General features: G+C 32.1%; 1 protein-coding gene across 1 annotated transcript; it reads right to left on the bottom strand.

Moving 5' to 3' along the window:
• Nucleotides 1–7,153: 7,153 nt before the first annotated feature.
• LOC108767576 (uncharacterized) lies at nucleotides 7,154–16,500 on the bottom strand. Its single transcript, XM_018517522.1, has 2 exons — nucleotides 16,497–16,500; nucleotides 7,154–7,685 (listed from the first exon to the last, which is right to left on the bottom strand). Exon 2 carries the CDS (start codon nucleotides 7,682–7,684, stop codon nucleotides 7,154–7,156), a length of 531 nt encoding a protein of 176 aa, XP_018373024.1. The 5' UTR covers nucleotide 7,685; nucleotides 16,497–16,500.
• Between the last annotated feature and the right edge of the window lie 789 nt (nucleotides 16,501–17,289).

Genomic DNA, 17,289 nt, shown 5'->3' on the forward strand with positions numbered 1-17,289 from the left:
AGAGCTATTAAACATTTATAAAATAGTTCTCTTCTATTCCGGTAGAAACCTAACACAATTCCGTTTTTGTAGTTAAGTGAAATATGCCTGTTGAGTGACGGGGGCTAACTCTGCCAGACAATCGTGCAGTTTAGCAGAGTAACAGCGATGCGTAAATTGCGGTCTCCGTGAAGCCAGTCCTCGAGTTCAATCCGCACCGATGTATCGGCATCCAAAAGAAACTTTTTGCTATGATGAATCACTTGAACGCGAATACTTCCAAGATCGTATCCAACGAAGTCGTACGATCCGCCCGTCTCGTAACATTGAGACGATAGAATTTTTTTCATCGGCAAAAAGAACGTATCGACATCATCTATCTTTGTGTCCGATTTTTTCTTTGTCATTGACGTTTTTCCACTCATAACTCTTCCATCCGCCCATTTGCTTTCGTTGTCCGCCGTCGACTCGTTCTGCTTCTGTGTCTTGTCATTTTCTTTCCGTCGACGTTCTCCACCGCCGCCTTCTCGAATTCCTTCGTTTCGAAAATTTTCTTTCACCCGTCGCGAGTCAAACCCTTCTTTAGATGACACGCTTTCAAAGAATCCCGAAGTATGAAGCACTCGTCGTCGAATATGATCGCGTCGTCTTCCACCTCGATGGAATTCTTCATAAATCTTCCTGTCAAGTCCATCCTACGCGATTGGCGCGTCTCCTGCTCTCGTTTTATCCAATTCTCTTCTTTCTCCGCGATATATATTCACAGAATTCATGGAGTCCGATGGGCGTACATATACTTGACAAGCACCTTTCCTCGGACACATTATTCACCGCGTCGTTGTTGCTAAAGTAAAGCAGCAGCGAATCCGTCGGCTTGAAGTATCTAGCCACGAAACGATCGAAACTTTGGAAACATTCGTGGACGACCTGAAGAAAAACCCGGCTCGAGAGTAACTCAACGTCTTCGTATTCTTCGAGACTTGGTCTTTGGTAACTTCTCTTCTTGAAGACATTCTTGCACAAATATCCCGGAAGCAATGTCTCTCTAGCGTCTGTTAGCGTGAACAAAAGCGAGCATTCGGTGAATGCAACTACCGGCTTACAATAATCAATCTCGATGTCGCTTTTACAACGACGTAGTCCGGACGCAGTGGTTGGAGGTGATGTAAAATTTGGCACGCTGCATGCTCTTTTTATCGTTGATCTCATGTGTTTTAATTCTGACAATTCATCTCTTGGCTGTTGCACCAATTGCGCTCTTGCTTCGCGACTGCTGCCGGAAAAGATCAGGTCGTCAAACATCAAGAAATATAAGTAGTGTACAACTTCCTCGCGACTGATCTTTTGCTCTTGATTAAATGCACGCGCGATATTGTCCAAGTGACAGAAATACATATCGGATTTTGACCTCGTCGGTACTTCATGATTCAGCCAAATATTAATTATTCTCGGATCCCATAGAACTCGTAGAACCGCGTTGTCCAGATGAGTAGCTCTACGATCGTGGAAGTGACGGATGATCACGTTCAAAGTGTCTCCGTACGGTATAACATCAAGATCAGAAGACTGCAACGATTGGCTGGCACTGTCAGCACTGGTATCGTATTCATCGATAAGCTCGTACTCAAGATCAAGTAGTTTCAGCTTAGCCAGCATATTGAACGTAGGGCTCCGCTCAGCTGTCGTTGATGTATTCTCGTGTCTTGTATCGGCATCGCTAAATCCTGTATCGTGATCGGCAAGAAAACACCCATCGGACGAGGTCGCAAGATTGTGTTCAACCTGAAGAAGTATCGCACTCAATATCAATGGAGCACCAATATATTCGTTAGGTATGTTCTTCAATATATCATCGTAAATCTTAGTATCTACTACCTCATCTCTTTTATCAAAAATTCTTTTCTCCAGCTTCATATTTTTAAGATACTTTGCATGCTGTCGGTAAAGTTCGTACAAATGATAAAAAGTGAAAAGTATTCTATCGTATATGTCTCGCCTCAAAGACTCCTTCTCGATAGCGTTAACTGTTTCCGGGTAGACTGGTAGATCGATAGTAAGAATAGTTATGTTGGAATACATTGGATAAGCCGATAGATTAGCGAATCGTTTGTGCGTAACTCTCCAAAATTCGACTAACTTGATTTCGTTGATATGATGATCTTCAAAGAAAGGCGTTTTAGCTCGGATATCATTTCCTTTCGTTTTGCGATGCCCAATGTATTTCTCGCCGGGAAGCTTAATCTCTAATATACAGGTCAAAGGAACTCCGACGCTTAACAATTCCGCTGGTAAATCAGGATTATGAAACCCGCTAAGTACAACATAGAGATTCGGTCCATCAAAAGATACGTTACTCGCACGTGAACGTATATTCGCTTTACCATTGAATACGTATTCGGTCTTGCTACTATAGGCTCTTCGAGGTTCAATAGTGCTTCGCGAAGAAGCTGAGTAATGAAATTATTACTATTATGTAAGCCGGAGAAAGAACACGCGAATTACAAAAAAAAAAGATAATATGTTTCGCTAATTGTGATTGCGATTTATTGAGCAGGGAAAACAATAGGATATATTTATCATCTCATACGATTAGAGATGTTACCATTAAATACATATGACGATTACTATGGTAAAATTACGGTAAGATGATAATTTTGATAAAATTCTTTATTTTTTATAATTTTATGTTGAAGTAAGATGCATTCATGTTTTTCGCACTGATGTTTAAGACATAACAACATTTTTTTAATGAAAATCTCAAATCTACCCTCATGAGTTGATGTAACTGCATCTAAAAAAAATTTAAACATACTATGTATAGAAAAGAAGATTGATAATAATAATGTTAATATTAATTCAACATTACGTACTTTCCAAATATATTATGCATGAAGAGTTCTCATTAAAGATATCAAATCGACAAATCTTATTTAAAGTTTTACTGGTTTGCTATCTTTAAATGACAACTTTTCATACATAATTTACTTGAAAAGTAGATAATGTTGAACTAATATTCTTAATATTATCTGACCTCAAATTTCTGTATACAGTACGTTCAAAATTCTTTTGAAATATTTTTCTAATTACTGTGTATCTAATTTCCTAATTACTACATATATATAGTATACCGCTATGTAGTATCAAAATATTTAATAAAAAGTATTTTATAAGTTAAATAAAGTATTTTAAAATTCAAGTAAACATCAAAAAGGACGTATAAGAGTCAACGTGTTAAAAAATATAGATGTCACATAATAAATATTATACAAATAAGATTTAATAAGAATTGAAAAACATTACATGTTTTGGCTTTTTATTAAGCCTTCTTCAAATGCTACTTAACAAAATTTACGCAATTCTTTAGGATATCCATTATTTAGTCGATAATTTACGATGGTACATGGTAACATTGAGAGTTTGATGAGTGCCTTCCAGGAGAACGAAACATCCTTCTCAATCGATTAACAAATCGAATGTTTGAACGTTCTAGATATTACATATGTTATAATTTAATGTTGTTTGTAATGATAGAAGGAAAATCGTTAAAAATTATATCTCTTTAACACACTTACCGTACACCAACGAACATCTCATTTATGAAGGAAACATTTACACGCAGGTAACATAAGTCAAAGCGTATAAAATTCGTAGATATCATCAGTTAACTTATATAAAATTTCGTAGATAAATTGAGTCTTAGAATAAATACATTGCAAGTGAAATAAAATTTATTCACAGTCCAAAAGGTAAAAAATTGAATTATAAAACATCAGGAGACTGAACCAAGAATATGTTATCCATAAGACTTCACACGAACACTACTGATTTTAATTCTCGGAAGATCGATAAGTTACAAAGTCAGACTTTGTTTATAATAGGTATATATGCCTTGTTAAAACCTTCTGTATCAGTTTGGAGATTTAGACCATTGTGCTGTTTTTTAATGTTCATCATTTCAGAGATGAGTCGTTTATTATAGCATGATTCTTCGTCCAAAATTTTAACATTGTCCCAATCAAATTCATGTTGTATCTGCAACCTATGATCAGTTATTACAGAACGGGTGGTTGTGTTCCAATTAATATGATTGCGATGTTCTGTAATTCTTGTTTTTAGTTGCCTACCCGTTTGTCCAACATAGGTTGCATCACAATCTATGCAACAAATCTTGTAAACAACGTTGAATCTGAACGATTGTAAACGACGATCCTTTTGAACTTTAATAAATTTGTTCAATTTATTGGTACTATGGAAAGCTACTTTAATATTTTTGTTATCGATCTGTTTGAATTTGTCTGTATGACCAGGAATGAAAGGCATCACGAACCAAGATATATCATTCTTCGAAACTTTATCGTCATTCTTGTCATTCCGTGTTATAAACTTCCTCTTATTAATGCTTTCAATTCTGTTATTAATATTGTCAAAAATAAACTTAAGAGGGTAATCATTGTAAAGTAAAGTATTAATTATGAAAATTATGTTTTTTACGTGATATTCTTTATTAGAAAAGTAATAAGGCTCTGTCTACTCTAAATTAAAGATTATGCCTCTTTTTTTATGAAATGGGATGGTTTGAGAAGACGTTAATAAATCTGCCCGAAAAAGTTGGCTTTTATACCAATAATATACCAATTAATATGTAGTCGTTCATTTCTAATCATCATTTTCACATCGAGAAAGTTAAGAACATCTTCTCCAATTTCTAAAGTAAATTGTAATCTTATATGAACAGAATTGAAGCATTCTACAAAAGTATCTATCTTTTCATGCGGAACTGCGGCACATAGATCATCCACACATCTGTGTAGTAAAATAAAACTTGACTGTTAAACAAATTTAGTGCTGTTTTTTCTAATTTTTGCATGGCCAAGTCCGCGATGATAGGCGAAAGTGGAGAACCCATGGGAGTGCCGAAATTCTATTTATAAATTATCTTATTGAACATAAAATAAGTTGAACCTAAAACTAATCGAATTGCTTTCAAAAATTTTTCTTTAGGTAAAACGCATTTCTTTGAAATGTGATTCCAATTGTCACCAACACAATCTATAGCAATGTCAATTGGAACGTTAGTAAAAAGTGAAATCACATTTAAAGATATTAATTTATGATTATTATTCACTTTGATATCTTCAAGAAGGTCAACCAATTGAAAACTATTGCTAATATGACTCTCTGCTTTCGGTGAAGATTGTATTAATATGTGATGCAAAAATGACGCAAAATTATGTAACGGACTACCAATTGATGAGACAATAATTCTAAATGGGCAATTCTGCTATATGAATTTTTGGTAATGCATATGCTAATGGCAACGTTCCATCACTACAGTGTAGATGTCTATATTGAGACGCATCGATATAGTTTAAATTTTTCCAATTGACAAGCACACTTCTCAACGATGTTATTAGTTTTTTGCAATCTCTTTTTATTATTTCATAAGTATCCGTGACATTAAGCATCTCGGTTACCTTACTTATGCAAAAATCTTTGTCTAATACTACTGTAACATTACCTTTATCTGCGCGAGTGAAAATGATATTCGGGTGTAATTCTATAAACTTTTTAGTACTTAATTCTAAATTTGTCAAATTATGGTCAATGGGAGAGTTAAACAGGGAAGAAGAGGCTATGTTATTGAGAATATAAATTGAGTGATTGATTATGTCTACTTTTTTGATAATAGGAAATTTTCGAGTGCTGTGTTCAATGCTCTTGATACAATTAGTAATGACGTTTCCCTTATTTCTATTAGAAAGAGCAAAATTATTGCCTAACTGCAAAAGACATTGAATGTCATGAGGAATGGAAACAGATGAAAGATTGACGAACCATTTTTCCCTAACAGTAGACAGAGAATTTGAAAAATGTGAATCATGAAAGGAATCAGGAAAAATGGACTGAGGAATATCCAAAATATTATTATTAAGGGATTGAGAATCAATGGGTGTAACACATAAATTTTGAGAAGGAAGTTTCATCGTGGAAACAAGATTATTATTAGCAACAATTTGTGATCTGTCTGTATTATGTTGTGAAGAAATTTCATGTGAATTTTTGTTCAACTCAATCGATACCTTGATAGGTTTAATGTCACGAAGGATGTACTTTTTCTGTTTATGTGTATTTAGAAACTCATCGCAAATATTAATAGGTAAGTAATAAGACAATGTGCTTGCCAAGTAAAGAACCTTTCTTTTGTAATAATCATTCTTTCTATGAGTGTCATTAAGTTCTGTCAACAACGTTTTCTTAATAAAAATTTCTTTGTAGTGTTGGAATTTGCGAGAAGAATTATGATGATGGAAATTAATCTTACAATTTATCGATCTTTCTAAGTGTCGTGATATGATATGATTTTGCCTAATACAATCTTTTAGGAATCTAATGTGTAAAATACTTTTAAGGTTAAGTCTACGAAATTTTATCCATGATTTGAGTAATCTAGTTGTATGATTACCAAAATTTACTCTAATAAAGTCAAAATATGAAAAATGTGCAGAACGCATAATTACAGTCAGCGTGAAATTAAATTAAAATATAATAAAAAGAATCAGGACTCTTAAATTACAAAATTCAAATAAACATCAAAAAGGACGTATAAGAGTCAACGTGTTAAAAAATTATAGATGTCACATAATAAATACAAATAAGATTTAATAAGAATTGAAAAACATTCAAACATTCAATTTGTTAATCTATTGAGAAAGATGTTTCGTTCTCTTGGAAGACATTCATCGAACTCTCAATGTTATCATGTACCATCGTAAATTATCGACTAAATAATGGATATCCTAAAGAACTGCGTAAATTTTGTTAAGTAGCATCTGAAGAAGGCTTAATAAAAAGCCGAAACATGTAATGTTTTTCAATTCTTATTAAATCTTATTCGTATTTATTATGTGACATTTATAATTTTTTAACACCTTGACTCTTATACGTTCTTTTTGATGTTTATTTGAATTTTGTAATTTAAGACATTTCCTGCTCCTTTTTATTATATTTTAATTTAAAGTATTTTAATTTATTTATCTCAAAGGCTAAATACTTCTTTTGAATTTTGTATCAAAATTTTTAGTTTTTGTAATTTTTGTTAAATTAGGTACTATTTTATCACTTAACTTCCCAAAATTACTTGACAATTTACCATAATTTATCGAGTAAGTTACCGTTAAATTGGGCCATTTTTATCTCCACATATGACATAGCTACATATTGTTAAAAACTTGTCTTTAATGTTCTTGAAATGAAAAAAAATGACAACTGGCATATATCGTTTATTTGAGCTATCAGTATTCTGAATTGCCCGACATTCTTCATTAATTTTGCAGTCTAGATCCGCCTCTACTTTAAGTCTTCCAACGTACTTGGTTTTGACGCGATAGATCAGATACTTTATGAGCCGTGCAACCAGCCAAGTAGAGAGATGGCCATTGTTTTCGCTTAAGACCGTATTCGCGTAATGACAGATACTCTCGACAGCAGGACATTTCTCTGGATCTTGTTTCGACAGCGTTTTCACAGTGTCTATCGTTTTCTGATAACTGAGGGAATAAATACACGCCTGCTCTTCTTCTTCGACGGTTTCACTGAAGAGAGAAATGTAGCGGCTGTGCTCGACAAATGTCTCCACCATCATCGTTACTATACACCACCAATGATCATCGTTGATTAATATGTAATCTAACACTACACCAATCATTCTTATCATGTATCTTTGTTATACTTTTCTGACTTTTGTTAACAATGTGTTGAATTTTTTAGATTTCTTTTTCATTTAGAGGTTATTTTATAATATTTGAGAGCACCCAGACACAATGATCACACGTGAACGTATCAATAAATGAATAAATCATCGAATGAATGTGATAGTGCCTATATCTAATTTTTATCAAAGAACGAGCCATGAAAATAATAAATTATGTAAGCATTGTATCGTGGAATAATAAATTCTTTGTGTGTGAAAATTATTTATTTTAATATCATTACACACACATATATTCAGTGTAATGATATTAAAATTATATTTATTGCACTGAATATATGTAAGAATTATGTAGTTATTCAAATTAATTCGAATTTTTGTACTGATTAATTCAAAATGTATTTTATAATTACGGAATTTATTCGAAAACAGAGTTTATGCAGTATAAAACGGCGCATGCAGGAGTTGTAGCGGCTCATGCCCGGCTAAATGTTGCAGAGAGCGATCAGTTCTTTTTTTTTCTGCTAAGGGATAAAAGTAAATCGAGCATTTCACAACGGGGACACTGGTAATGGAAAACGTATTACCGGAGTCGTAAGTTTCGTCAGTAGGGACATGGGTTCCGACATTATAACACGGATGTGCAGGCTGTACTTAACGACGAAACTCTGTGGAAACTGTAATTTTCGTGCGAGGGGACGAAAAAGTAGTCGATGCTGTGCACAGTACGGCCGTGGCGCGGAACGCGTGTAAAATACGATCATGGTAAAAAAAAATTTAAACAAATGGGATGCCTAAACGTGCAAAGTTACGCTTGAAACTGTTTTCGCATGTATACCTCGGGCTTTCGCGAGGCAAGCGCGATGCGATGTTCGTCAAAATCATTGAACATTATCGATAAATGCAAATGTGCAGATATATTGCTTGTTATATATCTCTCGCATTATAAAAATAAAAGCTAGACGAAATATTTTCTACAAAATTTTTGTTACATTATATTAAAATATTTGTAGTATAATAAAAAGTACTCAAATATTTTTATAATTTTAATTAAATTGATATTCTGCTATAATTCCAATTCTCCAATGGAAGCACCGCCTATTAAATTTACGTATATTTGGAAACGCTGGGCAATTTAATTAAAATGTATACAGCACGTATGGATGCTCTATCATTCGGACTTTATCACAAAATAGAAGCGCACAAGATTATATTATTCCAGTTGCCGGGAAAATGAGCGAAAATTATAGAAAGAGATAACTTAAAGATATATATTGTAAACATGTTTATAATGGAGATCTCAATATCCGCGAAAACTCTACCAGCGTGAATAATGATGAGATTAGTTTCTCTCATTTCTTTAAATCTTTGTCTTTCCTCCGTTACTCAACATTGACATCTGTTTTTTTCTTTTTATCGCTTTACAAACTATATCAATCTCCATTAATGTCGTACATCAAATTCTCAAAAATCCTGATAGATTGAAACAAATTTGAATTTATGAGAAACGTTTCTGCAATATGTGACTCGTTTCTACGTATGGTTTCATTATCGCTCTGTTAAATTCATTACGTTTACAGGAAGGTTTGTCGGAGATAGATGTGCAACGCACAGAATACGGGGGCTTTAATTAAATTTGATAATGGAAAAGTTTATTGAGTCGCAGCAGAATTGGTAAGAGGAAGAGGGAAAAAGATACGCTAATTGGCCGACAGTTTTGCGTCCAGCTAGCACGCAGTGTCATAACAAAAAGATCTACCTATCCACCCTCTTTATATCTCAAAACGGTGCGAGCACGTTCACGGTGCCGCGTGGCAAGCGAGAGGTTTGATTTTAATTAAATCATAATGTAGTTTTGCTGGGTGCATAGCTCTGTACACGACTGCGCTGTGACTCCAAGGGCCCAGCCTCTCCATCGTGCTCGCGTCTAAAGCGCGCTACGAAAGCACGTCGTTATCTCAGTTTAGTTCCGGCGTGCTGTTTTCGGAGAAGCGCTGAAACAACGAGGCGCATCGCGATAATGACCGAGGTACTCGAGGTACCATTCGCCACATCTAATTCCCTTAATAAACAAATCTTTATTACTCACCTGTACAATAGAAAAGATACAATTATATTACATAGTCACGAAATAAAAATAAACTCTGTTTTTATTCATTAATGTTTGTTCGTTCGCTGGCGTCGCTATCTTATATACGACCCATAATTCTGTTTCTTTTTGTGAAGGAATTTGTCCCATTTTTCCTTAGATAAACGAAGACCATTTGCAATTAACGCCACTCCTGCAATGAAAAATTTCTCTCTGCATAAGTAAATTTCCTATCCTTTAAAACAAACATAAAAAATTTACAGATTGGCCAATTATTTAACTTTCGTCATGTTTTTTCAAAAAATGAGTGGTCACTAAAGCCGAATCATGTAATATAGTGACAATTACAAAAACAAATATTCACATATGACGGTAGCAGAGATTACGTTTGCGTGAAAATATTTTCATTTCTCATAATGCGGTCAAATGCATAATGTATTTCGAGGTAGTGAATATTAATTAAATTCATGTAGAATACATGAGGATGATATTTCACCATTTCGCTTACTATGAGGAGTATCTAACGTTACAGAAAATATTCTACTAGTAATTTCTTTATCTTTCACTATTTATATATGTTTATTTAAGAAACTGAAATTAACTTAAATTAAAATTTAAACTTGAGGTACCCTCTCTATTGTCTTCTCTACGTAAATTGTTTATAAAGCGTCTGTCATGATTAGAGGGGAACATTGTCTTCACTCGTTGAATTGTGATAACAGTTATCCACGTCTTGAGAATATTATTGAAAGTTCATTGTAACACAGATATTTTTTATTTATTGGTTTTTAAATTAAATTAGTATAATCAATTAACAACATTCATGTTATTAGAATCAGGAAACTTTGTGTGCAATAATTAAAGACAAATCGTGGATGATCTCATTAATCGTAATATTAAACAAATTCTACTGGAGCATAAGACGAAACAAAATTTGGACTATTTACACTGTTTTATTTAATTCTTCTGAGAAAATTTATTTATTTTAAACGAGCGTTTTGACGTGATCAATTTTATACGATATAACGTGTTTTAAATTCAAAATTGTTTGTCGAATATATGCATATGCGTAGGAAAATGATGTTAATACTGAAGATGGTCTAATGGAAGACCGAAACGTTTATTTAAGTGAAATCAATTGAAAGATTAATGTAATTCAATTGAAATATAAAATAATAGCGTCTAACATCTGGTGGTTTTATGCCTTTCAAATAATTCTCTGTTTAAAATTTAAACGCTTATTATGTTTTAAACAATGACAAAATAACGGTAATATGCAAGCTTAAAATAGATGACAATTTTATTAATCTAAAGTTAATTCCATATACTATTCGAAACGTTTCGACTCTTATAGTATCTATTTTCGACCATCACACAGATAGCACGTGCTGTGGAGCGTTTTATACAATTTACACATCCTCTCAGAACAACTTTTAATTTTATAATTAGTCATGACGTTACTCTTTTTAATTATTGATTTCACACATGGCGCCTTCCTCTCTTTCGTTACTTGAACGAATAAAAAAAAGATTATTACTAACATTGAGGATACAATTGTGACATTATCGAATTAAATCATGACTTCTTTCGACTACATTGCACCATGCGTTATACATCATGCGGTACTTTTTTAACTGACAGCGATAGTTATTTAATTTATTTTTAATTTAATTTGTTTCTATAATTTAATTTTATTTGTAACGACTGAAGAGGACTACTGTAAGAGCCGAAACGTTTCGAATAGTATATGGAATTAACTTTAGATTAATAAAATTGTCATCTATTTTAAGCTTGTATATTACCGTTATTTTGTAGAAATTAATTTAATTACATTTAAATAAATTTAAAGAGAAGTAAAGATTTCTTGAATACCTGAATAGAATCTGAATAGAATTTAAATTGAAAATTTCAGTAATTCTATTTTATCATCGCGTCGTTGTATTATAAAAAATATACTATTAGTCATATTTCCCAATATGAAAAATAATGTATATAAAATTTTCTTTAATTTCTATCAATATGAAAGATATCAACATGAAAGAACAAATAACCGGAAGATGGAAATGTATTAGATAATGTTTAAATAAGAAAATAAGTTACCATAAAAATCAACCAATAAATAAAACTGTTATTATAACAAGTAGTAGGTATCGCATTTTCAAGTATACAACTTAGTCTTTCTCTTGCAAAAACTTTATATATTTTCTTTTGTACTTCTGCATGAAGGCACGCACTCTCAGCGTGCGGAAATAGTTTGACAATTGAGATGCAAAGGAAGAGAGTACGAAATACTTTCTTTGTAGGCGAAGCACCGAAGTAGCCAGCAAACTTCTCGAGTTATAAAGACTGAGAAGTATAAACTTCTATATATTAAACTACAAACAACACTTTACTGTGTAACTGTTCAAAAAAGTATACAGATAATAAAAATTAATCAAAATCGGAAATTTTCGGAAATATAATGTAACCAATTCACATATCGGATTACACTTCCATTATCGTTTTGATATCACAATTATATATTCAACCAAATAATTACAGCGTTGCAATTATGATGCTTTTTAATTTTGTGCCAATATGTCACCATTGTTAATAGCCATAAAATTGTGTGCCATAGTCATATTTTATGATTATACCGTAAGAGAGATAATCTTTGTGACAATAAATTGACTCAAATAAAGAGAAACAAACAAAGGAAGAAAGGGAAAAAGAGAAAGAGAACCAATTTAATATTACAATATTGTTAAACGACATAACATAATTAATAATACGATTAATGTATGGAATTCATGTGGTTAGGCATGCAAATTAATGCATTATTAAGTGTTAATCTATTGTAGTATTCACTGATTTTAATATTATATCAACAATAAATTATGTTTAAATTGTTGACTCGATTAATCGATGAGTACAGATTAATAACACCCTCATAGAATGAATTGAATTGTTAATGAATATCAATATATGCTAGTGATGTTCCATGTTTTCACTTACCACTCTCTGTACAGTGTGTCCCATTTTAAATAATATATATTTAAATATATTACATTTTATCTTTGCAGATCACTATTTAAATACAATCATTTTAAAGAGAGAAAAAGAAAGAGAAAATGTTTTTGTAATAATGTTTTAAACAGAGATTTGTTAAATTTATTTTTATGAATATCATTATACATATTAAAGCCTTAAAGTAAAGTTTCAATATGTGGAAAAATAAATATTTTAAAAGTTATTTTACATTTTATCGCGCGCGCGCGCGAAATATATCAAGATTAAAAATACATAACATTCTGCTCCTTGAAAAATCAAATTGTTTAGAATAATTTTTTGAAATTATTCTTTTTCAGTTCTAGACGTATTTTTTAAAAACGGAACATTTTGTATATCTCTAGAAGATGGACCGCAACACTTATTCTGATTTCTGTTGTCAGAATTCCTATTCCATGATCACCACATGGTCAATCAGTGGCTTTAACTCACTTGCAGGCGAGTGCTCAAGAGTACAAACTGTACTTGTTTAAAGACAGATTTGCTTCGCTTAACATATGTCAGTAAACAAAGTAAAATATGTACGGAATTCTCATGTCGCTAGAAACAATTACTAAAGCAATTACGTAAAGTAACATTGCACTTAAATTCACTTCTATAATACTGTAATTAATTTAAAATCTATAACTGTAATTAATATTGTTTTTAATCTAATATGAAATAGATTGTGCCGTAAACTTACTAAATTGTAAATTTAATTGAATTATCTATAATTATTTTAATCTAAGAGAGAGAGAATAGAGAGCACATATGAGTAATATTCTATTTAAAATGTTCAAATTTACTAAAACTCTAAGCTCTCTGTTGAATGATCTTTTTTTTTAATTCAAATCTTTTTTTATCAATAAATGATAAATAAATAATAAGTTGTTGATTAAAATCTATGAATAATATTATAATCAATTTAACGAGAAGAAAGTGAAAATAAGGATCAAGTCATTACAAAATTACTATATTTACTTATGATATTAATAATATGATAGTATTCCACGTCAATTTAACGAGACTATTTCAAATTAAACGGTCATTTAATTGACCGCTGCTCAGAGAATCGATTTTGAGATAGTTGTATGGCCGGATGAGCGGATCTATGAATGAACGGGATTGGGTCAGTTTTCGGGTGGTATCAGAACTGCAGATATTGTAGGTAGGAACGATGATAGGTAAGCCGACGTAATGCGTCGTCCCATTTAAACCCGGAAATGTAATGAGGTGGGAGGCAAAGGGAAACGACAACCCAATGGCGAATGAGAGGAGAATAGTTGGTGTCGGCCGTGCAACCGATTTGCCCGAGCGATAGTTTGAGTTTGAGCGAAGCACCGGCGTGTTCCTGGCGATGACCCTGCCGGGAAACTACGCTCTACCTTGTGAACCCGACAAGGACCACTTATCTCCCGAGGCTAAATCCTAGACCAAGTTTGGTACCGTAGTCAGGATTGGCCTTCCACGACTACGAACTCGAAGCGAGCCAGCTACTCGCTATTAAGCTGTACTCCATGCAGCCTTGCATCTTTGCAGATCACCATGACCTGGCCACAAACCGCGAGCTAACTATCCTTCGTAATTGTTTCCATTTAGCTCTTTGTATTGTTTATTGTCGAACTTGTGATGCGGCAAATTGGAATTGTGATACAAAAATTGTCTTTTTTTTTTAAACATAGAATATTGTGTAAGCCAAGACTGAAAAGAAGCAATGGAACACGAAAAGAATGATTTTGCTGAAGTATCTTAAAATTTAGCTATTATAGATACAGATCTGAAAATAATTTTGTTGGACCATTACTCATCAAAATAATTATGTAAAATGGTTAAACTGGTTGCTAAAATGTCAAAACTTCTTGCAGCATTGTTTATTATGCTTGAGATTCCTATTTAATTATTTTGATGGTTCGTTACAATTATTATTTTTAAGTCTATATATAGATTTTTAAATAATTTAACAGAATCGTTCTTTCCATGAAAGAATACTACAATGACATCAAAGTTATTTCTTAAAGTTGCAAGTGCGAATATAAAGAATTACTCTGTAAATAAAATTTTCTTTGCGTATGACGTTTACTGAACAAGATTGCCGAGCACCATTTGTCTCCTCGAGCAAAATGAAGACTAGGGCGGCCTACTAACACAGCAAACTGCGTCGGGCAATGCGGTAGCCGACTATACAAGCCATTAAACCGATCTTGCACCTCTGCATGTTGCAAAATCTCGTTTATCGACCGTTAACGTATACGTGTCCAAAATTGATTTGATTAATTTGGCAAAAGCAATTTTATTTCTTTATATAGAAATAATTATAAAATAGATATTTTCTATTAATAACTATTTGATCGATATCTGAGGCCGCTAAATATTTATATGATTTTTAGCTTTCGCGAGAATGTATTTAAACGTTAAAATAGGTTTAATATGACTTCGAGTATACGACAATTCTAAAAATATATTAATCTTTAATTTTCTGGGGAGATGTATTCTTCAAACAAAGCTGTTTCATGTACGAGTACTTTATGCGTGCACGTGTTTCTGAAACCGATAAATTATTCAATAGATGAAATATGAGCGAATAAGATAAAATTATTCGCTGCCTCTAGAGGTGCAGAGTTAAGCTCGTAAATATACAAAGTCATTTTAAGGATAAATACCTATATTGTTTATATGAATTGCAAATCTTTATACTTGTTTAATTTATTATTCAATTAATCGATCATTACGCGTGATATTCTTGAAATATTTTATTTCCTTTGAAAATAAATACATAAATAAATTTAATTAGATAGAAATTTCAAATGGAATAAATATACAGTAAAGCCTTGGATATCTATAAATAGTTTCTGATCTTTAATTAAAATAAATAAATAGATATAAAATGCAGACGCGATAACTACAATCTTAATTTAATAAGAAATTATGAATATTTTATTAATGAAAAGTGTATTTAATTATGGAACTTAGGATAAAGTTACTCATATTAAGATGGAAGTAAAGTGAGTTTGCAAATAGAAGATTTTATAATTTATCCAGTGCTTAATAGCTTTGAAGGATTAATAGCACGGAATGCATAAAAGAGTGCTTTTCAAAGAACTGCTACAAGAAATTTTTTAAATCGTTTACATTTATGTCTTCATATAAATGCGATGCAATACAGACTAGAAAATAAAAGCATTAAACTTTGAAAAAATAAAGGAAATTTATTCTACTAGTAATTTATATTTATAATTAACAGCACTTCTCTCATAAAATACAAAGTAAATTCTTCAACGTGAAAGACAAAGCCAATTTAGGTTATCTTTAATGATATCTTGTTACAGTATTAAAAAGAATATCAACGTTATTTTTTATGGAATTATAGATTACGGAACGATTTAGACATTTAAGTATAAAATTTATCATCCAAACAGAATGATGAATGCAGTTCAGTCTTGAGTTTTTGTCTCAAGTGTATATTACCTTATAAAAAATGAGAAACAATAGCTTTCTCAAATTAAAGGGTGCCGTTTCATTCCGTGAAAAAATTTTTCTACCACAAGAAAATATTTCCTCTAAAAATTACAACATTATGTATTTTATGACAAAACTGTATAAAACCATGTGTAAAAAAAATAAATGTTTCGTATTTTTCAACGCCGTACTTTCATCCAGCACGAAGTTTTCACGCGTAGGATAAGAAAACAAAACATTTTTGTCAATCTACGTAACTACGATATATTTGTTTCATCCTTTTTTCACAATATAATAATAGTTTTAAACTTTTTTAAATGTAGAACAATTGATTACTGACAAAAAATGTGTAGGTATATAATTTAACGAACATATATATAATCCCTGACACAGACGACGTTAGTAAGACAGATTTAATCGCTACACCAATCGATTCCATAAAATTAGATGGATTGCCACAGCTATCAAGCCTTTCGTTATCTTCATACATCCGTGCGTGGATATATCGAACATTCATAACTGCGAGCGATAAATGGATATCGGCACACATATCGTCATGCTTGGCCAAGCTGGCCAGACGGAGATATATCTCTGCGTGTATATTGAAACGTTCCATGTGGAACAAAGTACTGTAAACTTCGAGTGACTGGATTTTAATTAAATTCATATCGATCGCATTTCAGTCCCCAGTTTACACCTTGGTTATTTTTAATATCTCCACATTCGAACTTCAATTTTAGAAACAAAAAGCCCACTTCAGTTTTCCAAGTGGCATACGGTGCACCAGCGAATACGTTGTGTACCGAAATATGTCAATAGATACATTTGCAAATAACGTACACAAAACAAAAATCGCATTGGTATGTGTTACAATTGATTTTGACAGTATTTATTAGAAAAAATCAACCATAAATAGGAGTACTATAAAAATGAAAGTACATATTAAAATTAGGTTGACATATGCTTAAATTCATGTAATAATATTTGTAGCCACGTTAATATCTTGCTTTTTTTACAACATGTATTTTTG

This window comes from Trachymyrmex cornetzi, unplaced genomic scaffold (genome assembly GCF_001594075.2).
Source record: "Trachymyrmex cornetzi isolate Tcor2-1 unplaced genomic scaffold, Tcor1.1 scaffold694, whole genome shotgun sequence".
Lineage (NCBI taxonomy): Eukaryota > Metazoa > Arthropoda > Insecta > Hymenoptera > Formicidae > Trachymyrmex > Trachymyrmex cornetzi.

What these genes read in the sequence shown, in the direction of transcription:
- LOC108767576 (XM_018517522.1), bottom strand. Translation starts at nt 7,684, where the DNA reads ATGATTGGTGTAGTGTTAGATTACATATTAATCAACGATGATCATTGG.